The sequence below is a fragment of the Macaca thibetana genome, chromosome 19 (assembly GCF_024542745.1).
Source record: "Macaca thibetana thibetana isolate TM-01 chromosome 19, ASM2454274v1, whole genome shotgun sequence".
NCBI classification, from domain to species: Eukaryota; Metazoa; Chordata; class Mammalia; order Primates; family Cercopithecidae; genus Macaca; species Macaca thibetana.
This window is the reverse complement of record NC_065596.1, coordinates 13577110-13601820: the sequence shown is the minus strand read 5'-3', so window position 1 is coordinate 13601820 and position 24711 is coordinate 13577110. Positions and strand designations below refer to the sequence as shown.

The window sequence follows — 24711 nt, the reverse complement described above, 5'->3', positions numbered from 1 at the left end:
GCTAATTTTTTGTAGAGATGAGGTTTCATCATGTTGCCCAGGCTGGTCTTGAACTGCTGAGCTCAGGTGGTCCGCCTGCCATGGCCTCCTAAAGTGCTAGGATTACAGGTGTGAGCCACCACTCCCGACCGTGATGCCAGCCTCTTTTCAAGTATTTGCTGAACACCTGCTGTGTGCCAGATAGTGTGCTGGAGGCAGGGCAGTGAACAGAACAGATGAGATCCCTGTCCTGTGGAGCTGACGCTCTAGCTGGGGTCCCCGAGGGGTAGGAAGGAAGCGCAGGTGCTCGGTTGAGAAAAAAGATCGTGCGGCCAGGCGCGGTGGCTCACACCTGTAATCCCAGCAGTTTGTGAGGTTGAGGCAGGCGAATCATCTGAGGCCATGAGTTGGAGACCAGCCTGGCGAAACCCCGTCTCTACTAAAAATACAAAAATTAGACGGGTGTGGCGGCATGTGCCTGTAGTCCCAGCTACTTGGGAGGCTGAGGCAGGAGAATTGCTTAAACCCGGGAGGCGGAGGTTGCAGTGAGCCAAGATCACGCCATTGCCCTCCAACCTGGGCGACAGAATGAGACTCTATTTCCAAAAAAAAAAAAAAAAAAAAAAAAACCACAAACAAACAAAAATTAGCTGGATGTGGTAGTGCACGCCTGTAGTCCCAGCTACTCAGGAGGCTGAGGCAGGAGAATCACTTGAGCCCGGGAGGCAGAGGTTGCAGTGAGCCAAGATCGTGCTACTACACTTTATCTGGGATGACAGTGAGACTCTGTCTAGAACAAAAAAAAAAATTCTTTAAAAATCAGGCACACAGCGTGGTCTGACATGCAGTTTTCCAAGCCTATGGGACAGGGGTAGGGGCAGGGAGCCTAGTGGGAGGCTTTGCCCTGAGATGGGAGACTGGGCCTCAGGACATTAGGGCGAAACAGAGGAGGAGGGTATGGGTCTGGATGTCCAAGGCAGGATCTGCTGAGAGATGGGCTGTGGGGGTGGGACAGAGACTCCCAAGAAGTGGGGTGGGGCTGTTCCTGTCACATGTGACATTGTTGCCTGGGTCTGCCTGGATAGTTCCTTGTGGCCTGACTCGGAATCACTCTGGGAGAGTCTCAAGGGTGGAGGGAACTGGTACGTGTTTGCCTGGCGGTCACTACCTACTCCCCTGGAAGGAAGGGGCTCCAGGAAGCTGGCTGTGGAATGCATACTGTGGGTGGTGGCCAGCTGCCTGCATCTAGTTCACTTGGGCCCTCAGGGTGTACAGAGCTGGAAATCCATACATGGCTGATCACCCTGTAAGGGCTTCAGACACAGCGAGCGTTCACGTTGCCCTGGCAGCTGGAACTGTCTTCTCCAGTCCTCACCACACCCCGTTTTACAGAGCAGGACACCTGTTGCAAGCTGGGAGAGACTTTGCTAACAATGTCCCACAGCTGGCACGCACCGGCTGTGGGGGACTCAGGCCACCCCCTGCAGTGGTGAGCAGTTAGGATGACACTGAGGATACCCCTAGGAGGGTGGAGTTGCGAGCTCCAGGACCCCACATTTGAGCAGTTTCCCCATCACTCTTGAAAATGCTGCCGGGCCAGCCAGTTTCTTTGGGGTTTCTCAGTACTGCTGAAAGTTACAAGGTCAACACTGGCCTGCAATCACAGTTACAAAAAAGTTATAAAAGCCTGACATTCAGATCACGTTGGAGACTATAAAACAGCAAGTTTTCCATTTGCACACCTCACATGACCCCGAGGCTGCTGTCCATACACAGGAAATGGGGATGTGCAGAAAAAAACCCAAAGTGGAGGACATCATCCTCCATGTGTAATCCGGTCCGTGCATCGCACTCGACCTTGAGCACTGCAATCTGCATTGCTCCCTGGACTAGCTCCCAAGATTGATTTAGCCGGTTCCCTGCCAGTGGACATTTGGGTCATTATCGGTTTTCATTCCACAAAGGACTGCCCTCAGGGAGTCGGCTGTCCTTGCCAAACCACTGCACTATATGTTTTTGGGTGCTGGGGAAAGGGTGCTTAAGACCCCTGCCCTCGAGGTATTGATATTCTAGTTGGGACTGTTAGATAAATAAACAATTAGGCCTGGCACGCCTGAAATCCCAGGGCTTTGGGAGGCCGAGGTGGGAGGATCGCCTAGGCAGCACATCACTACAGAAAAACACAAATAAAAAAAATTAGCTGGGCGTGGTGGCAAGTGCCTGTAGTCCCAGCTACTCAGGAGGCCGAGGTAGGAGGATCGCTTCAGCCCAGGAGTTTGAGGCTGCAATGAGCTATGATTGCATCACTGCACTCCAGCCTGGATGACAGAGTGAGATCCTGTCTCTGAAAAAAAAGGTGCAAATAAACCAGAAAAGTGCCAGCTAGTGGGCACTGCTGTGTTTAGAAGGAAAACAGGGCAACATGAAGGGGAGGTGGGCATCAGCAGGGGACAGACCTCTCTGAGGAGGTGACATCTGAGTTGAGTCCTTGGTGACCGGAGGTAGCCAGGATTGTGGAAATACTTGGAGGAGATGAGATGGTCTTTCCAAGCAGGAGGCCAGCATGTGCAAAGGCCCTGCGACAGGAATGTCTGGCCTCCTTGCTGTTTCTTTTTATTTTATTTAATTTAATTAATTTATTTATTTTTGAGACAGAGTCTCGTCCTGTCGCCCAGGCTGGAGTGCAATGGCGTGATCTCGGCTCACTGCAAGCTCCGCCTCCCGGGTTCACACCATTCTCCTGCCTCAGCCTCCCGAGTAACTGGACTACAGGCGCCCACCAACACGCCCGGCTAATTTTTGTATTTTTAGTAGAGATGGGGTTTCACTGTATTAGCCAGGGTGGTCTTGATCTCTTGACCTTGTGATCCACCCGCCTTGGCCTCCCAAAGTGCTGGGATTACAGGTGTGAGCCACCACGCCCGGCCTTTTTGCTGTTTCTTGACCACCAATGTGGCTGGAGGGAGGAGTGAGGGGGTGGTGGGGAGGAGGGCATGGAGGTGACAGGGCCATGGGGAGCACTTGGGAACCGCCAAAGGTTATGAGCAGAGGAGGGTCATGCTCTTATGTTGTATTGAGTTTTCCTTTTTTTTTTTTGAGACGGAGTTTCGCTCTTATTGCCCAGGCTGGGGTGCAATGGTGCGATCTTGGCTCACCGCAACCTCTGCCTCCTGGGTTCCAACGATTCTCCGGCCTCAGCCTCCCGAGCAGCTGAGATTACAGGTGCCACCACACCCGACTAATTTTGTATTTTTAGTAGAGACAGGGTTTCTCCATGTTGGTCAGGCTGGTCTCAAACTCCCGACCTCAGGTGACCCGCCCACCTCGGCCTCCAAAAGTGCTGGGATTATAGGCGCAAGCCACTGCATCCGGCTTTTTTTTTTTTTTTTTTTTTTGAGACAGAGTCTCACTCTCACCCAGGCTGGAGTGCAATGGCACAATATCAGCTCACTGCAACCTCCGCCTCCTGGATTCAAGCGATTCTCCCTGCCTCGGCCTCCCGAGTAGCTGGGATTACAGGCGCCCACCACCACACCCGGCTAATTTTTATATTTTTAGTAGAGACAGGGTTTCGCCATGTTGGCCAAGCTGGTTTCAAATTCCTGACCTCGGGTGATCTGCCTGCCTTGGCCCCTCAAAGTGCTGGGATTACAGTCATGAGCCACTGCAACCACCAATTTTTTTTTTTTTTTTAAATAGTAGAGACAGGGTCTCATCATGTTGCCCAGGCTGGTTTCAAACTCTTGGGCTCAAGAGATTGCCTGCCAAGGTGCTGGTATTATAGGCGTGAACCACAGTGCTCAGACTGTGTTTTACTTTGATTGGATGGGGTGAATGTTCTCTTTTGGGTACCATAGTAAGAGCTTCACAAACCCACCTCCTCTCTGAGGCAGGTGGCATCATTCCCACATACCAGATCGGAAAACTGAGGCTCAGAGGTTACCCGATCTGCCCATCTTGTCCAGAAAGGAAATACTGGATTCCAGCCTGGGCCTGGAGAGTCCCCAGAGCCACGATCACGAATTGCCACAGGTCACCTCCTGCTTTTGCTCCCAGCCTGGCATGTCCCTTGGATGAGACCAGGGAGCAGGTGATGCCACGGCTTGAGTGCCAAGGGCGAGCCTCGAGCTGGGAGCTGCAGGATTCCTGAGCAGGGAGGGGCCCCTGGGCTGGGAATGTTGAGGAGGAGTGAGGCCAGGAGTGGACTGTGGAAGCCAAGAAGTCTCCTCATCTGTAAAATGGCAGATTTGGCCTCTTGTTCTGCAAGCATTGGTCATCTGCCTCCTGCCTGGGTGTGTGTTGGGTACTGGGGAGAGAGCAGAGAAGGGGCTGATATGGGACCCTGCCCGCATGAGGCTACCACTCTAATAGGATGTTGAGGTGGGGGCAGGGACAGACTGCAGCTGGGTGAACACGTCAGGAACCCAGAAGATGCCAGTTGTGAGTGGCACTGAGCGTTGAGCAGGTTGATGTGTGAAAGAACGGGAACAGCTTCCTATGGCGGTGGGAGGGAGGGTGCAGTTCGCTGGGAGCTGCCCACCTGCTCTGTGAATGCTGCAGGAAGAAGGTTCCAGGCTGAGGGAACAGCCAGGGCAAAGGCCCTGGGGCAGGACAGTGCCTGGTGTGTTTGTGGAACATGGAGGAGGCGTATGTGGTTGGAGCAAAGCCAGCAAGACAGAGTAGGGGGAAGGTGAGGACAGGAAGGTGACAGGACAGGTTGGGCAGGGCCTGGGGGGCTGCAGGGAAAAGTTTGGCTTTTATTCCAAGTGAAGCGGGAGCCCAGGGAGGGCTCTTCACAAAGGAGTTTATAGTGACATGGTGTGCACAGGCACCTTGTGACTGCTTTGTGGGAGGCAGATTGTGGGGACCAAGGGCGCGACTGCACTGGTGCAGGTGACAGTGGGACACGCTGATGGCCTTGGACGTGGAGGGAATTGAGCAGAATCAGGCCTGATGTGGAGGTGAAGCCAGCAGGACTCCCGGCTGGACAAAGTGGGTGGATGAAGGCCAGGGGGAGCCCCAGGTTTGCAGCCTCGTGAGGGGTGCGTCCCCTTCCTGCCCTTTGGGGTGACCTCAGGGATGCAGTGGCGCCTACCTGAGGACACCGTGTGGGCCGGGCACTGTAAGGCTTGGCGTCCTTGCTGGGTGACCAATGGCTATGGTTGGAAAGATGAGGCAGGGACCGAGGTGGGCAGAGGAGGCTGGGCATGGAGCCCCACTTCTCCAGCAGAGCCACAGAGAAGCCCCCAAGGGGGGTGCGAGTGACTGCGGGTCTGCCTCATTGGTGGCCCACCCATGTTCGCGTCCTGGCTCTGCTCCTCCCTTGCTGAGCATCCTGGACAGGTCCTGAGACTGAACCTCAGTCTACCCGTCCAGTATCCTTGTGACTTCCAACCCCTCTGGGGTTGTCAGAGGATTTGCTGCTATGTTGCCTGAGATGGGGTTAGAGGCAGCCTATTGGGCAGCCAGCGTTCCTTGTATGGTTCTTACCAGAGTCCTGAGAGAAGAAGCCAGGGTGGGAACGGGCCCTGGAGTGCGGGCTCCTGCCGAAGGCTCTTCCTGTGGCCAGCGCCATGCTGAGGGCTGGCCGTGGTGTTACGTGAGCCCTCCCAGCCACATTCAGGCTCAAAGAGACTATGCCGAGCATATGGTGACAAGGAAGGGATCCCAGCCCAGGGTCCTGGCCAGGCCCTGCCAGTGCCAGGCTGCACAGGTGAGGGGTGGCTGGCCCTGGGGCACTGGCTCTGGGCCACACTGCTGACTCACCCTCTGTGGGCTTATCTGTTGATTCTCCCTCCCATGGGAAGGCTCTGGGTTTGAGCCTGCATCGTTCCTGCACGTAGCCGTCCCCACCCTCATGGGGGGCTGGAAGTCAAAAGGCGCCTGGTGGGGCCTTGTGGTTTGTTCAAAAGACAGTAAATAAACAGCCTGGGCTTCTGATCTGCTGGACTCAACCTGGCACCTCTCCCATCGCTGCTGGGTGCTACCTCCCAGCTGCACCCTTCCCTGCCTGTCCCCTATCACCTTCCTGGAGCCCTTATCCCCTTCCAGGGAGAGGTGGCCCACTTTAGAGCTCAGAAACCCGCTCTGGTGGGGTGAAGTGACTTGAGCCAAGCCAAGCAGGTGGCTAGGCCCTCTTTGGCAGACAGGAAGTGTCCTCCCATTTCATGAATGGCCAAGTCAGTGCCCAGAGATGGGTGGAGACCTGTCCAGGGCCACACAGCTCAGGAGGGACAGAGCTAGACTTTGAACCCAGGCTGCCTGGCTCCACAGTGTGGATTCTTCCTGCCCATTCAGCAGACACTTAATGAGCACCCGCCGTCTGGCAGGCACTGTTCTAGGTGCTGGGGATCTAGCAGTGACCAGGCCAGGTGCAGAAGTCTTGGCGTGTCACAGGACTACACCTCCATCAGAGGCCATTTTGCTGGGAATGGGAACGGGTGTGTATTTGGGAGGGAGGGCAGCAAGCCATCACACCTGCCCATGGCCAGGTAGGCAGGGCCTATGGGAGGGTTTCCTGGCAGAGGGAACAGCCACTTCAAAGGCTTGAAGGCCAGCAGTGCCAGAGAGAACTCAGAGGAGGCAGGTGCAGGGGGCGGGGCTGGGGAACCTGGTCAGCACTGGGACTAGGACTGGACAGAATGGGCTAGGACCGGTCACTTGGCTTCTGCAAGAGAGAGGCTTGGAGGCAGGATCTTCGTTTTAGAAAGGTCACTGGGGAAGGTGGGAGGATGGGCCAGGACCCTGGGGCCCGGCCTGGGCCCATGGATAGGAAGCCAGGTACTGAAATGATACAGTAGTACTAGGCTAGGTGCAGTGGCTCACACCTGTAATCCTGGTGCTTTGGGAGGCCGATGCAGGAAGATTGTGTGAGGCCAGAAGTTTGAGACCAGCCTGGGCAACATAGCAAGACCCTGTCTCTGCAAAAAATAAAAAAAATTAGCCAGCATGGTGGTGTGTTCCTGCACTCCTAAGTACTTGAGAGGCTGAGGTGGGAGGATCACTAGGGTCCAGGAGTTCAAGGCTGCAGTGAGGTGTGATTGTGCCACTACACTCCAGACTGGGCAATGTAGGAAGACCCCATCTCTAAAAAACAAATTAGCCAAGTGTGGCGGGACATGCCTGTAGTCATAGCTACTCAGGAGGCCAAGACTGAGGTTTGCTTGTACCCTGGAGTTTGAGGCTGCAGTAAGCTGTGATTGTGCTGCTGATCCAGCCTGGGCACAGAGTGAGACCCTACCTCTAAAATAAACAAGGCTGGGTGCAGTGGTTCACGCCTGTAATCCCAGCACTTTGAGAGGCTGAGACAGGCGAATCACCTGAGGCCAGGAGTTTGAGACCAGCCTGGCCAAAATGGCAAAAGCCCATCTCTACTAAAAATACAAAGAAATTAGCCAGCTGTGGTGGTGGGCGCCTGTAATCCCAGCTGCTTGGGGGGCTGAGGCAGAAGTAAGCTGAGATTGCACCACTGTACTCCAGCTTGGGTGACAGAGCAAGACTCCATCTCAAAAAGAAAAAAAAAAAAAAGTTAATAAAATACTTCATTGTCTATCTCCTGTGTGCCAGCCCTACTCTATGCTTTGGAACACAATGTTGGAGGATCCCGCCTTGGGGAGCTGAGATGGGGGTGTGGGGTCCGTGCGTGAGCCAGAACAAAACGCAGCTAAGTGACATTTAGCATGTATGTTAGCTCTATAGAGAAAAATGAGGCATGGAGGGAGGAGGGGACAGCGTTATGGATGGGGGTGAGAGAAGTCCCTGAGGAAATGTCATTCGAGTGGGATCATTCTGAGCTTGGCAAGGTCACCCTGTCTTAGTGACCGGGAAACCTAGACCAGAGAGGCTGGGAAGCCCACCCAGGGTCACACAGGGACTGGAACGCAGGGCAGCCTGGGGGCACAGAGGGCACTGTAGCAGCAGCGAAGGGAGAGGAGAGGAGTGGGCAGCTTTCACTACTCTCAGAATGCGGATGGGATCAGGGAGGAGGAAGTAGATGACGGGGGCTGGAAAGTCACTTCCCGCTAAGTGGCCGGTCGGTGTTCCCGGCAGAGCTGCTTGGGAGGCGGTTTCTGGAAGGTTCCAAGTACTCCTGCTGCTGTGTCCCAGAAAACCCGTAGGGCCAGGCCCTTCCTCACCAAGCTCCGAGGAAATTTCTCGGGGGCTCGTTTTGGAGGCAGTCCAGGCCGAGGACGAACGTTGCTGCCCTTTGATGCAGCAGTCTGGGAACTTCTAGAAGCAAAATCGGATGAGTCCCAGGGCTCCTGGCGCCCTCAGCCTGGCATGCGAGGCCCTCTGCGCCTGCCCTGCCCTGTCCTCAAACTCTCCCCTGAGAGCTGCGTCTCCGTCGCCCAGGCTGTGCCCTCCTGCGCCTGACTTAGAACTGTTAAGAAGAACGCTCAAAATTGTAAGGAAATTGAACACTAGAACAAAGGATTTTTAGCAAAGCAATTTTACTTCTGCACAGAGGGGTGCTTCTCCTTGGCCAGTCGCCATGAGAGCGCACCTGAACAAAGGGGCACGAGCCTTTATTCCTGATGCAAGTCCTGCCCCTGTACCCTTTCCCCATCTCAACTAATTTTGGTTGGCTAAACGTTTGAGTGTTTTTAGATAAGGCGGGCACATAAAAGAGAGAGGGAAGAGGAAGAGGTGTCTGTAGTGAGCAAGAAAGTTAGTCTTCTTTTTAAATAGGGGAAGGAATGTGAGCTGGTGCTGATAACGCCTGGTACTGGGGCGTGCCTGTGCATCTAACAAAGGCAGAAAGGAAAAAGGCAAAACAGAGTGGTGGGGGGTACTATGAATGAAAACACTGATCAGGCTTTTTGAAGAGAAACCTCATCATATCCCACACTACCAATACCCCAGGCCCAGAAAGTCGCCTTCTCCTGCGTGTGCCCACAGCTCTCTGTGTTCTCTTGGGCGTCACTCCCGTCCTGTGTTCTGAAGCTGTGATTGTCCCTTGTCTGTGCTGGGCACTGGGGCGTCCGGAGCATCACCATTGTCCTCATGGTGCCTGGCGCCTCAGACACAACCAAAGCAGAGTCACAGGACAGCACAGGCAAACACCAGAGGTTCAAAGCCGGGCCCTAGCTGCAAGTTACTGGAGGGTCCGCCTAAGATGTGTTCGCTCAGAAGGCCAGGTGCCCTGGTGGTTAGAGATCTCAGGCCCTGTGGCTTCAGTCCATTTTCATGCCACCCCCCAGATGCTGTGTGACCCTGGGCAGGCCCCCACCCTCTGGGCCTCATTTGTATCTGTAAAATGGAGCCAGCAGACCCATTTTAATGGATCTTGTCATGATTAAATGGGTTAATAGGCAGGTGCAGTGGGGTCATTGTAGGGATTTCAAGACCAGCCTGGACAACATAGTGAGACCTTGCCTCTACAAAAAAATGAAAGGGGCCTGGTGTGGTAGCTCATGTCGGTAATCCCAGCACTTTTGGACTCCATTGCACTCCAGCCTGGGTGACACAGTGAGACTCTGTCTCTTAAAAGCAAACAAACAAACAAACAAAACACTTAAGGGGGTGGTGGGTGCCTATGATCCCAGCTACTTGGGAGGCTGAGACGGGAGGATTGCTTGAGCCCTAGAGTTGGAGGCTGTAGTGAGCCGTGACCTTACCACTGCACTCCAGCCAGGGCAACAGAGTGAGACCCTGTCTCTATTTAAAAACAAAACAAAAGAAAACAAAAAGGTTAATAATCCATGAAAAGTTCTCAATGCCTTGCTTGGCACAGAGTCAGTGTTGAATAGCTATTAGCTACTCTAATGTTTTGAACTCAGTAATGCGTGCGTATGATGCGGAATTCAAAGATGTCAGAGAATATGCCGTGGCTCCTGCCCCACCAGGCCCCAGCCGCCCCGGGTCCTGTTTTGTTTCTCTTTGGTTGTCTTCATCACAAAGTACAGACTTTCTTCTGTACCTCTTCCCTTCCCCTTCCCCTTCCCCTTCCCCTTTTCCTTGCCCCTTCCCCGTTCCCCTTCCCCTTTCCTTCTCTTCTTCCTTTCCTTTTCTTTCTTCAGTAAAACCGATCAGTACCAACCTTTTCTTCTTTTCTCACTTAGTACACTCAGAAGGGAGTTACATGTCTAGAAAGGACAGGCTTTTTCTTTTTGTGTGTCTATTGCTGCATTGTGGCATGGATAGGCCATAATTTATATATAAATATACTTATTTTATTTTATTTTGTTTTTTTTTTTTTTTTTTTTTGAGACGGATTTTAGCTTTTTGTTGCCCAGGTTGGTGCAGTGGCGCGATCTTGGCTCACTCCAACCTCTGCCTCCCGGGTTCAAGCGATTCTGCTGTCAGCCTCCCGAATAGCTGGCATTAAAGGCGCCCACCACCATGCCCTGCTAATTTTTGTATTTTTAGTAGAGACAGGGTTTCACCATGTTAGCCAAGTAGGTCTCGAACTCCTGACCTCAAATGATCCACCGACCTCGGCCTCTGAAAGTGTTGGGATTACAAGTGTGAGCCATTATGCCCAGCCATATGTCTTATATATAAGCTGATTGAAAATCTATGTTTTCTTTTTGAAAATATAGGTTGAATGTAATTTAGGTTGAATGTAATTTATATTTAACTAGTCCCCTGTTGCTGGGCTTTAAAATTCTTTGAGATCTGAATTTTTCATCTCATTGAGAAACTAACAGGATTATAACAATTCCGTGGGCAAATTTGTCTACCCTGTACTTTTGTGTCTGAATCTTCACAGACATGTTCTCCTCGACTTGTGACCTTTTTCTGAGATTTCAGTTAGATATAGTAAATCGCATAAATATATATATATATATATTTTTTGAGAGACAGAGTCTTGCTCTGTTGCCAGGCTGGAGGGCAGGGGCGCGATTTTGGCTCGCTGCAACCTCTGCCTCCCAGGTTCAAGTGATTCTCCTGCCTCAGCCTCCTGAGTAGCTGAGACTACAGGCACCCGCCACTTCGCCTGGCTAATTTTTTGTATTTTAGCAGAGACAGGATTTCACCATGTTGGCCAGGATGGTCTTGATCTGCTGACCTCGATAATCCGCCCGCGTCAGCCTCCCAAAATGCTGGGATTACAGGCGTGACCCACTACACCCGGCCAATCGCATGCATCTTAAACATATACCTTGATTTTCTTTTCTTCTTCTTCTTCTTTTTTTCTTTTTCTTTTTTTTTTTTTTTGAGACAGAGTCTCCCTCTGTTGCCCAGGCTGGAGTGCAATGGCAAAATCATGGCTTACTGCAGCCTCAGTCTCCTGGGCTCAAGTGATTCTCCTGCCTCAGCCTCCCGAGTAGCTGACACTACAGGGGAATGCCACCATCTGCAGCGAATTACTTTTTGCTTTTTGTAGAGACAGGGGCTTGTTATGTTGCCCAGGCTGGTCTCGAACTCCTGACCTCAAGTGATCCACCCACCTTGGCCTCCCAGAGTGCTGGGATTACAGGTGTGAGCCAGTGCTCCAAGTTTTGATTTTCTAATAAGTGATTGTACTTTGGTACCCACTGGCTAGATCAAGATGCAAGTCTTCTTCATGGTGTCAGACAGTCCCTCATGCCCCTTCTAGTCCATTTCCCGAAAGGGAACCACTACCCTGATTTCTATCTCCAGAGACTAGCTTTGCCGGTTCAAGTTCAAGTCCACCCTATGACTCAGCAAGAGAAACAAGGACATGTGCCTACAAAAGGCGCGTATGAGAATGTTCAGAACAGCTTTATTTGTAATAAATTCAAGCTAGGAAGACCCCGGATTGCCATCCAATGGTGAATGGACGAGCAAACTGTAGTCCATCAGTGCAATGTCAGTGCAATGGACAGATTCAACCATGAAAAGGAATGAACGTCAGACACACTAAGCAGACAGGATGTCTGTGATTGCATTACAGGCTGCTCCTGTGTTATTTTATCATTGATATCTTCCATTTGCACACTTCAAAAATAGTCATTGAAAAGATGGAGCAGTGGCACCGTTGTGAGGGGCACGTGCTGTCACTGCCGCTGCTGGTGATTCAGTGTTTAGCCAGCACCGCATGGTTTCTGAGATGCTGCATTTGTCTTTTTCTGTTTTTTTGAGACTGAGTCACTCTGTCCCCCAGGCTGGAGTGCAGTGGCACGATCTCGGCTCACTGCAGCCTCTGCCTTCTGGGTTCAAACTGTTCTCCTGCCTCAGCCTCCCAAGTGGTTGCGATTACAGGCGCCCACCACCACATCTAGCTAGGGTTTTTATTTTATTTTGTTTTGTTTTGTTTTGTATTTTGTATGGTTTTTGTTTCTGTTTTGAGATGGAGTCTCACTGTATCACCCAGGCTGGAGTGCAGTGGTGCGATCTCGGCTCACTGCAACCTCCACCTGCCGGGTTCAAGCCATTCTTGTGTCTTAGCCTCCCGAGTAGCTGGGACTACAGGCGTGCGCCACCATGCCCAGTTAATCTTTATATCTTAAGTAGAGGCAGGGTTTCACCATGTTGGCCAGGCTGGTCTCAAACTCCTGACCTCAGGTGATCCACCCACCTCGGCCTCCCAAAGTGCTGGGATTATAGGCGTGAGCCATCATGCCCGACCTGAGATGCTGCATCTCTGATGTGCAAGATACCAAGTGTCCCTGCCTCTCAGGTTCCTATCTGTGAACTAGGTGGCCTGGAGCTCTGGGAGGGCCAGTGCCAAGGCTACATGTAGTGTTCATAGGGTTAATCCCCTGGGACAGCCTGGTGTCTGTGACTACTGTGAAGGGGAGACAAGGGGCCATGCTAAGAGGTGACTTTGGGCTCTGTCACCTGTATGGGGGAGCCCCCTCGCTGTTTCCCTCGCTCTGCTCACTCCGCCTCCCGATTGATATAGCTTGCTCCCTCAGTCCCCTGCTCAGAGAACCCTCTCCAATTATCCCAGTCCCTAGCTCCTCTTACCCCTGCAGTGTGTCTTCCTTGCACCCACCCGGTCAGAATGTTGGCACCAGTGTCACCAGCACCGCCCAAGTGCTCAGGAGCCAGTGAGAAAGGTTCATTCCTCATGCAAGCCATGAGCTGTGACATTGTCCAAATCTCGTATCCTCTTTGTGCCTCAGGCTCGTCATCAGCCGAATGGGAGGCTGATGGAAGGGGAGTACAGCTTAGGCATCAGTGTGAACTGGGGCACGTGGTGTGACAGGCCTAGTGCTTGGCTGGCAGGGCCCTTGGGCTCTTTGTCATCCTCAGGAGTGCGGCTCGAGGACCCCGTAGCATCCCAGGCCTGGAGAGCTGACTGTGCTGCCTGTGGCTGCAGAGACAGGATGCAGATGCCAGAGCCCGTCCCCCAGGGCCTTGCAAGTGTCTGCAGGGTGCTCCCCTCTGTCTTGCCTCCTCCCACCCTCCTGGCTCTTCTCCATCCAGCCTGCCCTCAGGTTGTGACCATCCACCTCCCAAACCACCCTGGAATCTGCCTAGGGCCTGTCCACTGCCCTCCGTGCCCCTGTCTGCCATCTCCCTGGTCTCACCCCTGTTGTCACTCACCTGAACCACAGCTGTCACCCCCACCTGCCTCTTGCTCCTGCCCTCTCCCCTGCATCAGCCAGAGAAGGGTTTTAAAAGCTTACATTTGTTAATAATCTGGCTAAAGCTTACATTTATTGTAATCCATCCCTAAATCCCAGCTGGTGGCCTAGTGCTCTGACAGGGATGACCAGCCTCCTCCTCGTAATCCCCAGCACCGCTACCCCCAGCCCCCCAGCGCTGACCACTGGAGGCTGCTTCTAAAACTTCAGCCCTGCTCTGCCAGCAGCACCCCCGTGGGGGCCTTCATAGCCCTGTTGCCCATGAAGATCCCTTTTTCCATGCAGTCCAGGCTGCAAGCCCCCTGAGGGCGTGGGCTGACTTGTATAGTCACTGCTGTGTCTGCACCCAGCCAGAGGAGGCGCTGCAGAAGTGGTGGGACAGCCTCCTGACTGACAGGCTGGAACCCATCGTTCAGGGTGTGTGGCAAGAGCACATCTCCCCCCGACTCCACCCACTGGGTAGTACATTCCCAGGAATTTCCAGTGCCCAGCCCCAGCTGAGAAACAGGTCTCCTGGAAGCCTCCAGCACCCCCATCAGGGGTTCCCAGCATGGGTAGGGCCACCTGCCGCCGGGAATGGCTGTAGTGCTAGTGGCACTCGCTCAGGGACCCAGGATGCTGTCTGTCTCGTTCCATACAGGACACAGCTGTACCATACCAATTGCCCTGTGTCCTGTACAAATTTTCTTTTTTTTTTTTTTTTTTTTTTTTTTTTTTTGAGACAGAGTCTCGCTCTGTCGCCCAGGCTGGAGTGCAGTGGCGCAATCTCGGCTCACTGCAAGCTCCGCCTCCCGGGTTCACGCCATTCTCCTGCCTCAGCCTCCTGAGTAGCTGGGACTACAGGCGCCCGCCACCGCGCCCGGCTAATTTTTTGTATTTTTAGTAGAAACGGGGTTTCACCGTGATCCGCCCGCCTCGGCCTCCCAAAGTGCTGGGATTACAGGCGTGAGCCACCGCGCCCGGCATCTGTACAAATTTTCAACAATCCAGACATTCATCAAGGTGCAGAACCTGTTTGAAATTCCCTGTGTCGGCCAGGTGCGGTGGCTCACTCCTGTAAACCGAGCACTTTGGGAGGCCAAGGTGGGCAGATCACCTGAGGGCGAGTTTGAGACCAGCCTGGCCAACACAGTGAAACCCTGTCTCTACTAAAAATACAAAAAATTAGCCAGGCATGGTAATGCATTCCTGTAATCCCAGCTACTTGGGAGGCTGAGGCAGGAGAATCGCTTGAACCCGAGAGGCAGAGGTTGCAGTGAGCTGAGATTGAGCCACTGCACTCCAACCTGGGCAACAAGAGCGAAGCTCTATCTCAAAAAAAAAAAAAAAAAGAAAAGAAAAAAAAAAAGAAAAGAAAAATTCCCTGTGCCTAGAACCTTTCACCATTTTGTATGAAACAACAGAATTTCCTTTTGAGCCTTTTAATGTACCCCGAGCCTACTGTTTCTACTTCAGTGCTCACTGGGAAGCTTTCATTTTCCTTTCTGAGTGTACAGGATGTCTTCCTGTCTTCCTCCTTGCTGGAATCCTGGTGTAGTCACGGTCAGTTGGTGCAGGCTACTCCCTATGTCTTCTGGGGCGGTTGTGCCTGAGTCTTTTCCATTGTGAAAGACATGGAATTGATCCATCCATCCACCCTTCCTTCCTTCCTTCGTTCCGTCCGTCCGTCCTTTCCGTCCGTCCTTTCCGTCCGTCCGTCCGTCCGTCCTTCCTTCCTTCCTTCCTTCTTTCCTCCCCCTTCCTCCCTCCCTCCTTCCCTCCCTCCCATCTGTCCCTTCCCTTCTTTCCTTGATGGAGTCTTGCTCTGTTGCCCAGGCTGGAGTGCAGTGGCATGATCTCAGCTCACTGCAACCTCCACCTCCCGGGTTCAAGCGATTCTTCTGCCTCAGCCTCCTGAGTAGCTGGGATTACAGGGGCGTGCCACCACACTTGGATAATTTTTGTATTTTTAGTAGAGACGGGGTTTTGCCATGTTGGCCAGGCTGGTCTCGAACTCCTGACCTCAAGTGATCCACCCACCTCGACCTCCCCAAAGTGCTGGGATTACAGGCGTGAGCCACTGCACCCGGCCAGGATATGTATTTTTCTTAAACAGCTCTATTGAGCCGGGCGCAGTGGCTCACGCCTGTAATCCCAGCACTTTGGGAGACCGAGATGGGCGGATCACGAGGTCAGGAGATCAAGACCATCCTGACTAACACGGTGAAACCCCGTCTCTACTAAAAAATACAAAAAACTAGCCGGGCGAGGTGGTGGGCGCCTGTAGTCCCAGCTACTCGGGAGGCTGAGGCAGGAGAATGGCGTGAACCCGGGAGGCGGAGCTTGCAGTGAGCTGAGATCCGGCCACTGCACTCCAGCCTGGGCGGCAGAGCGAGACTTCGTCTCAAAAAAAAAAAAAAAGAAACCGCTCTATTGAGTGGTAATTTACATTCCACGAAATTGATCTATTTCAGAATTAATGGTCTTTAATCATTTTACAGCCCTTTTTTTTTTTTTTTTTTTTTTTCCCCTTCACACAGAGTCTCATTCTATTGCCCAGGCTGGAGTTCAGTAGTGCAGTCGTGGCTCAGTACAACCTCAGTCTCCTGGACTCATGCCATCCTCCTCTCTCAGCCTCTCTAGTAGCTGGGACCACGGGTATGGGCCACCACACCCAGCTAATTTTAGTTTAGTTTAGTTTAGTTTTTATAGAGATGGGGTCTTACTGTCTTGTCCAGGCTTTTACATTTAATTTTAGTAAACATCACCTTAGTCCACATGTGGAACATTTTCATCACCCCAGAAAGCTCCTTCCCCTCCATTGGCAGTCACCCCCTGTTCCCACATCCAGGTATCTACTGCTCCGTCTCCTGCTTCTGTAGATGTGACTTTTCTGGACATGAAACACATCGTATTTTGTCTTCAATAACTTTCCTTGTATTTTACCCATATGCATGTGGCATCGTGTTGATTTAAAACATACAGAAAGTGTGTTGATCTCCTGGGTATGGGGGAAATGTAACAAATACATACCAGGGAATGGGCCCCCTGGGAGTGCTAGGGGTGGGGCACAGCCTGCCAGAGGGAAAGGGTTCTGGTCACCATGACATTCCATGCAGACCCTCCTGAGCTCTTCAGACCTTAGGACTCTCCAAGACCAGAGCATTCCCCAGGGCCCAGCCGAGGTTGGTGCCTTTGCTGAGGTCACCCAAATTGCAAGACAGAGTTGCTCCACCACATGTGGTCACACTTCCTGCCCCTCAATCCGGACGCGTGAGTAATTTCTGTCCCTTTCCCCCCTCACAGGGACTTCCTCCCCCGCGGTTCAGGAATCGTCACTCGGCGGCCTCTCATTCTGCAGCTCATCTTCTCGAAAACAGGTAAGGTGGGGTGGCCTGAGGTTCAGCAGGAAGTGGATGTGGATGTGTGGTGGCCAGGAGGAACTGGGGGCGGAGGGTGGAACTTGGGTCCTGGCCTGTCATTGGACATTGAATTCACATGGTCCACATGTGTGAGGAAGTTGAAAAACGGCTCAGTGAACACTTACACACCCACACTGCAAGCCCTCAGCTGTGACCAGAATGCCATTCCAGGTGCCATGTGTGCTTTCTTTTTTTTTTTTTTTTTAGACAGAGTCTTACTCTGTCACCCAGGCTGGAGTACAGTGATGCGATCTCGGCTCACTGCAGCCTCTGGGTTCCAGCGATTCTTCCGCCTCAGCCTCCCAAGTAGCTGGGATTACAGGCGTCCGCCACCATGACTGGCTAATTTTTTTGTATTTTTAGTAGAGACAGAGTTTCACCGTGTTGGCCAGGCTGGTCTTAAACTCCTGACCTCAAGTGATCCTCCCACCTCGGCCTCTCAAAGTGCTGGCATTACAGGCGTGAGCCCCCGCACCGGCCCCATGTGTGCTTTCCATATGTCATAGATAAACCGATTCTGCTGAACCCTTTCAAAGTCAGTAGCAGACATGGTGACACATCCGTCCTTCACGCCCCAGTGCACCTCCCCGTGCAATAAAGACACCTGCCTACACAGTCCCAGAATCATACCCCAGAGAAGGAGTCATTCCTGCATGGCACCCACGTCCCAGTCCCTACTCAGCATGTCACCAGTTGTCCCCCAGATATCTGGCTGGTGTTATAGCTGCTCTACTCAATCCCATCCTATACTCTTTTGTTATCTCTTCTTCACTTTTCACTAAAGCAGCCTCCCCATAATCACTTTTTTTTTTTTTTTTTAAAGAGACAGCATCTCACTCTGTTCCCCAGGCTGTGCAGTGGTGTAGTCATAGCTCACTGCAGCCTCGATCTTCTGGGCCCAAGCAATCCTCCTGCCTCAGCCTCTTGGGTAGCTAGGACTACAGGTGCACACACCACTATACCCAGCTGATTTTTTTTTTGTAGAGATGAGAGTCTCAGTATGTTACCCAGGCAGGTCTTGAACTCCTGGCCTCAAGCAATTGTCCTGCCTGAGCCTCCCACAGTGCTGGGATTATAGGCATGAGCCATCGTGCCAGCCCTCCACCACTGCTTTTTATTTTTTATTTCATGTATTTATTTATTTATTTTGAGACGAAGTCTCGCTCTGTCACCAGGCTGGAATGCAGTGGCGTGATCTCGGCTCACTGCAACCTCTGCCTCCTGGGTTCAAGCGATTCTCCTGCCTCAGCCTCCCGAGTAGCAGGGACTACAGGTGCGTGCCACCATGTCCAGCTAATTTTTGTATTTTTGGTAGAGATGGGGTTTCACCATGTTGGTCAGGCTGGTCTTGATCTCTTGACCTCATGATCCGCCCGCCTGGGGCTCCCAAAGTGCTGGGATTACAGGCGTGAGCCACCGTGCCCAGGCACCATTGCTTTTTCATCAGACTTTGACTTTTAGGGAGACCCAGCCTGTTGAATATAGTATGACCTATGTATGGATTTTTTCCTGTTCTTTCCCTCCCTGGTCTCAGTGTATTTCTATTCTTCCTACCCGAGGCTGACGTGAGGTGGGTGTATATCCCAGCTGTAAACCCCCTCGGGCCTCCTTGGGAAGGATCTTGGGCTAGAGTGTTGGGCGTTCAACACTCAGTTTGTGTTGATGTCTCCTTGTGGCCCTTTTAAACACTCTCACACTGGGAAGGCAGCTGACACACACACACCCATTCTACAGATGGGGAAACTGAGGTTTAGCCAGGTTGCCTGCCTTTCCAGCGGGCCCCAGATCTGGGGCTTGCATCCAGGCACATCTGACCTCAACGCTGGCTCTCAGCTTGGCCTCCCAAGCCTCCTCATTTCATCCTCTGGTCCCGCCCAACCTGGCGAGAAGGTGTAGCTCCAGTGAGAGACAGCAGCCGATTGGCCCGCCACCTCCTCTTTATGAGCTCTGCCATTTTGTATGCCACCAATGGGCCAATGGGCTGCCACCTCTGGGTTCAGGCGTTCAATCAGCTGTGCCAGGAATGGGCAACCCCAGAGTCCTGAAAGTCACTGTGGAGATCAGTCTTGGTAGTTTTCTGTTTCCCATTGAGCAGGATGGGGGTCAGATGTGCAAACTGCATTTTTATTTTATTTTATTTTATTATTTTATTTATGTGTATATTTTTTTGAGACGGAGTCTCACTCTGTCACCCAAGCTGGAGTACAGTGGCGGGTGATCTCGGCTCACTGCAACCTCCGCCTTCCAGGTTCAAGCGATTCTTGTGCCTCAGCCTCCTGAGCAGTTGGGACTACAGCGCGAGCTACCACGCCTGGCTAATTTTTTGTGTTTTTAGTAAAGACGGAGTTTCACTATGTTGGCCAGGCTGGTCTGGAACTCCTGAGCTCAAGCGATCTGCCCACCGAAGTGCGGGATTATAGGCGTGGATTATAGGCGTGAGCCACCAGGCCTGGCTGCAAACTACATTTTTAATGAGTCCCTGGTGATGCTGCTAGTTCCTGGCCACACCACTGGGAGAGCCTGCCCTGCTTGGTTTAGGCTTGGAGCGGAGACTGCCCAGGTTCCCAACCCGGCTTCTAGGGAGGGACCGCCACTGTATTTCCTGTCTGGACAGTGATGACAATAACACCACCTTGTTAACCTTGAAGAACACGTTATTTAATACATGTCGGGGCAGAGGGGAGAGAAGCAGGCAGAGAGCCTTGGCCAGGAGGGAGCACAGAGCGCAGACCTGCCCAGTGCCTGACCCAGATGAACGATGATGGGTTCCTGATGTCTGTCCCCACCTTACAGAGGAGGGAGCCGAGGCTTCCTGACCACTTGCCTTAGGGCACATGGGAGCATTGTCTCTACTAAAAAATACAAAAACCTAGCCGGGCGAGGTGGCGGGCATCTTTAGTCCCAGCTACTCGGGAGGCTGAGGCAGGAGAATGGTGTGAACCTGGGAGGCGGAGCTTGCAGTGAGCTGAGATCCGGCCACTGCACTCCAGTCTGGGCGACAAAGCGAGACTCTGTCTGAACAACAACAACAAAAAAAAACCCACCCTTAAGCCAGCTCTTGGGGGAATGTGGCCTTAGGCCAAGGTGTGACTTGACCAGATCCCTGTGGCTGTTGGTGGAAAAGGGACCACAGGGGCCAGTGCTGAGGCCCGTGCCCTGGAGGAGGCCAGGAGTAGGTGCTGGAAGGGGTGGGGGCAGGTGGGGGGTGGGTGTGGTAGCTGTGGTAGAGGTGGATACATAGTTGCATCCTGTTGGGCTGATTCAAAAGAGAGTTCCAGGGGTGTCCCACATGGGTGGGGTTCTTTCCTGCCTCCCAGCTTGCACCCCTCAGCCCCGCCTGATCATGGCATTTTCAGTCTCACTCTCCGTTTTTTGTTTGTTTGTTTGTTTGAGACAAGGTCCTGCTCTGTGGCCCAGGCTGGGGTGCAGTGGCACGATCTTGGCTCACTGCAGCCTCCACTTCCCAGGTTCAAGCAATTCTTCTGCCTCAGCTTCCCAAATAGCTGGGACTATAGGCACATGCCACCCAGCCTGGCTAATTTTTGTATTTTTAGTAGAGACGGGGTTTTACCACATTGGCCAGGCTGGTCTTGAACTCCTGGCCTCAAGTGATCTGCCCACCTTGGCCTCCCAAAGGGCTGAGATTGCAGGCATGAGCTACTGCGCCTGGCAGATTTTTAAATTGAGATGAAGTCTTGCTATATTGACCAGGCTGGTCTTGAACTCCTGGGCTCAAGTGATCCTCCCATCTCAGCCTCCCAAAATGCTGGGATGACAGGGGTGAGCCCCTGCGCCCGGCCAGGCTCCAGTCTCTTATTGCTCCAAGTAGGTGCCCACTCGGTGCTAGGCCTTAGCTGATCTCCAGGGAGGCAGTGTGAGCACCTGGCGTGGCCCCAGCCCCCAGGCCCCAGCCTGTGAGTGTCTGTTGGATTCACCTTGGGATTGGGGACCCAGAGAGAACATTCTAGGTAGGGAAACAGCATTAGCAAAGTGGTGAGGGGAGGCAGTGAGGCTGGGGAGGGGCCAGAAGGCAGGAGGGACTGGGACTGGCAGGCATGTTGAGGATTTGGGTAGTGGGAGCTGGGGTGGCATGCATGCTGTGGGGAGACCACTGGCCGCCATGTTCAGGAGGGACAGTCAGGGACCAGAATGCAAGCAGGGAGTGGGGATAGGGAGTGGCAGGGAGGCTGGCATGGCGCCAGGCAAGAGGCGATAGGGGCCTGGCCCTGGTCGTGCTGGCAGATGCCAGGCAGTCCAGACTATCTTCCAGGCGAGGCATTAAGCAGCATAGGCACCCCGGCTGGGGGAGGTGGGTGGGAGGTAGAACGCCCTACTAACAGGAGAGGAAAATGAACACATTGCAGGCATTGGTGATTGCTGGGCTGGCGGGGCCTTGTGGGGTATGCACCAGACCATGTGGTTCCTAGGGATTGGAAGCTGGCTCTCTGTGACCAAACTCAGAGCCAGGCTGCCACCCTTTACTGGCCCGGGACTTGGTAAAGTGACTTCCCATTCTGTGCCTTGGTGGCTTCATCTATAAAGTGGGGGTGATGGCGGCACTGCCGTCGTGGCCATGGCACCCCATTGGCTGTGGCGTGGCTGTGTCTTTGTGAGGCCTGATGTCCAAAGACAGGGCCCCTGCGGCGCGGCCCATGTTCCCCTCTGGTTCCCGCGATGCCTGGTGTGGCCCAGCTTGCCCTCATTCCAGCCGTCTGCAGTGAACCATAACTTCTAGCCATAGAAGTTTAAACATTACTAAGGCCATAGCCACCAGGAAGTTTGGTGGCCCGTAGGTGAACCCTGCCCTCATTGGGAAGCAGCCCTGTAAACTCTAGGTGCCCGGGACTGTTCCTGTGTGGAATGTGCACAGTGAGGCCCTGTGAGCCACCCCTCCCACCGCCCTTGGCCTTGAACTGGCCTTCAGTGTGCTCCCAGGAACCAGGGAAGAGATGTCAGGACCTGGCTCCAGGGCTTCCCACTGGCCTCAGAAGCAAATCGAGCCTCCTTCTCAAGGCCTTGTGGCCCTTGCCAGTCTCTGGGACCTCACCTCCTCCTGGTCCCCAGCCACTGCCACCATCCATCTCCCTCCTGATTCTCAGGCCCAGCTTGCTGGTTCCCACTGCTGGGCCTCTGTGCTCACTGTGCTGCCCGCCTGGAACGCCCTGTCCCCTACGTGCCAGTGTCTCTGCTGCTCACCCCCACCTGGTCACTTGCCGCCTTCCTTCCCCGGCAGCACGAGTTATCCTGTTCTTGTTTTTTCTTAATGGTCTCTCTCTGCGCCAGCACACAAGGGCAGGCATGCCGATCGGCTCTGCCCAGCACAGGACCTGGCACCGAGTGGGTGCTCCGCAGGCACGGGCTGAGTGAGCGAGCTCAAAGGGCTGGTGCTGTGCCCCTTCTTGCCTAGTGGGTGGGAAGTGATGGGGGTTACTCTTCCAAGCTCCTTCCCTGGTGAGCCCGACCCATCACTCTGCCATTCCATCTGCAGCCTTGTATCTGGAGAGTTAATCAAGCTGGTGTGCGTCAGGCCAGGGCTGGCTGGGATGCCTGCTCAGGCTGTCACCTTCCCAGCGACAATGTGTCCTGGACCGGGAGATGTTTGCGTATTGTCTCGGATTAGAGAGAACTCGAGGGCTAAATGGGCATGGGAAGTGCTGTGTGCTGGGCCCACTTCTTGATCTGCTGAAGGCTCTGGAAGTCCTGCATGACTGGATCCTGCCTGCTGGCGTGGTAGCTAGGGTCTCCTGATGGTGGCTGATTCCCAAGTTGTTCCTCCCGGTCACGCCTGCCAACGCCAGGTTTGGGAAAGGCAGATCTCCTCTCCTTGCCTTCAGGGCCAGCCTGGTCATTGTGTTCTTTGCTGGGGGAATAGTGAGAAGATCAGGGCAGAGCCCCAGTGTGCAAAGCACTGGGACCCTAGCTCAGCCCCTGCAGGTTCCCTGAGACTAACCTCTGAGCCGCCTGTGTGCTCCCGGTGGGATTTGATCGCAGTTGTATGGGAGCCCCGGCACTGGGTTCTGTGTCATTGCATTTTGGGGAAACTGAGGTGCCGAGAGAAGGGTAGGAACCCAGAGCTGGGCGTCGCTAGGCTGTGAAGCCACGAGGCACCCCGAAAACTCTCCTCCCTCGCTCCCTCTCCTCACCTCCCTCGCTCCCTCTCCTCACCTCCCCAAACCCTGCTGTCTTGTCTGTCGGGTTGAAGGCAGGTCTTCCCAGCTGGACCTGGGCGTTTCAAAATTCTTAAGCAGTGCCAGCGGGCACGTGACCGCTGTGCTTTGAAGACAGGGAGGGCCATCCTCTGACCAAGGGCCATCGGTCACTCTGGGGCTCCACAAGCTCCTTTGAAACAGGAGGCTCCAAAGACCTCCAGGGTCACCAGGCCAGAGGTGACTGTGGCCTCTGGCAAGGGGCTGCTTCTTCATGTCCCAGGCCCCCTGACCCTGAGAAGGTGGCAGCTTGCACTTGTGGCTCCCTTGACACCTTCTCAAAGGGCCTGAGGTGCAGGGGATTGGCTGTTTAGCACAGTGGGGCCCCAGTTGGGGGTTCCTGGGAGTGACGTCCTCCTAGGTTAGAGCGCAGATTCTTTTTTCACGGATTTTAGTTAAGCAGCTGCTGTATACAAGATGCTAGGGGGAACCGTGGTTCACACGAAGTCCCCGCTGTCTCAGAGCTCCAGCTTCAGTAGCAGGACACAGGCTTGGAGGGAGGCAGAACCTCTCTGGAAAAACCCCCAAGTACAACCAGTGGGCCCATAGTTAGGAGGCCCTGCGGTGGGCGAGGACGGCTGACTCCCTGGCCTTGGCAGTGTCATTGTGAGACGACTGCCCAGTTTAATCCTTTATTCCCGCTGTGCACCAGGCTGGGTCCCTCGGAGTCCCCAGGGCCTGATCACATGCCAGCTGTGAACCTCTCAGAGGGGGCCCGGGCTGACCCTCCTCCCGGGGAGCCTTCCTGGCTCAGGGTGCCGGGTGACAGTGGGGGTGTGTGTGGAGCTGTCAAAATGCTTTGCAGTTTGCCGAGGAACTGGAGGAACAGGCTTTGGTATGGAAATGCCCTGTCTGAGGAGGGTGGCTGTGGGGTGCAGCTTGATGGCAGGGACCAGGACAGGCAGAGCCAGGGCTGGTTCAATGGCTTGGTGGCTGGGCCTCGGTTGCCGTGGACAAGTTGACAGGGAACTCAGTGTTAAGGCCTCTGACTGATTCTTTGGGCCAGTGGGTTGTTAAAAAAAAAAAAAAAAAAAAAATCATCTCACCTCTAGCACTTGAGCACGTGCAGCACACCAGAGCCCCAGGCTAGGCCCTCCACTCTATTTCTCTTTTTGTCGTTGTTTTGAGACAGGATCTCCCGTCTGCCTTTGTCATCCAGGCTGGAGTGCAGTGGTGTGATCACAGCTTACTGCAGCTTCAACCTCCTGAGCTCAAGCAATCCTCCCACCTCAGCCACCCAGGTAGCTGGAACTACAGGCTTGTGCCACCACGCCCAGCTAATTTTTAAATTTTTTTGTAGATGTCGGATCTTGCTATGTTGCCCAGGCTGGCCTCCAATGATTCTCCTACTTCAGCCTCCCAAAGTGCTGGAGTTACAGGCATGGGCCACTGCGCTCAGCCTGGTGGAAGCTTTTAAACCTCTATTGGGCTGGGCATGATGGCTCATGCCTGTAATCCGAGCACTTTGGGAGGCCACGGTGGGCAGATCACCTGAGGTCTAGAGTTCAGGACCAGCCTGGCCAACATGGTGAAACCTTGTCTTTACTAAAAATATACAAATTAGCCGGGCGTGGTGGCATGTGCCTATAATCCCAGTTACTTGGGAGGCTGAGGTACAAGAATAAC

General features: G+C 53.6%; 1 protein-coding gene across 11 annotated transcripts in view; it reads left to right on the top strand.

The window, feature by feature from the left end:
- DNM2 (dynamin 2) overlaps positions 1-24711 on the top strand; it is a 109057-nt gene that overhangs the window by 27605 nt on the left and 56741 nt on the right. For all 11 annotated transcript variants that reach the window (XM_050770144.1, XM_050770153.1, XM_050770152.1 and 8 more), the window contains exon 2: positions 16764-16837. In XM_050770144.1, coding sequence (XP_050626101.1) covers positions 16764-16837 — 74 coding nt within the window. The remainder of the gene's footprint in view (positions 1-16763; positions 16838-24711) is intronic.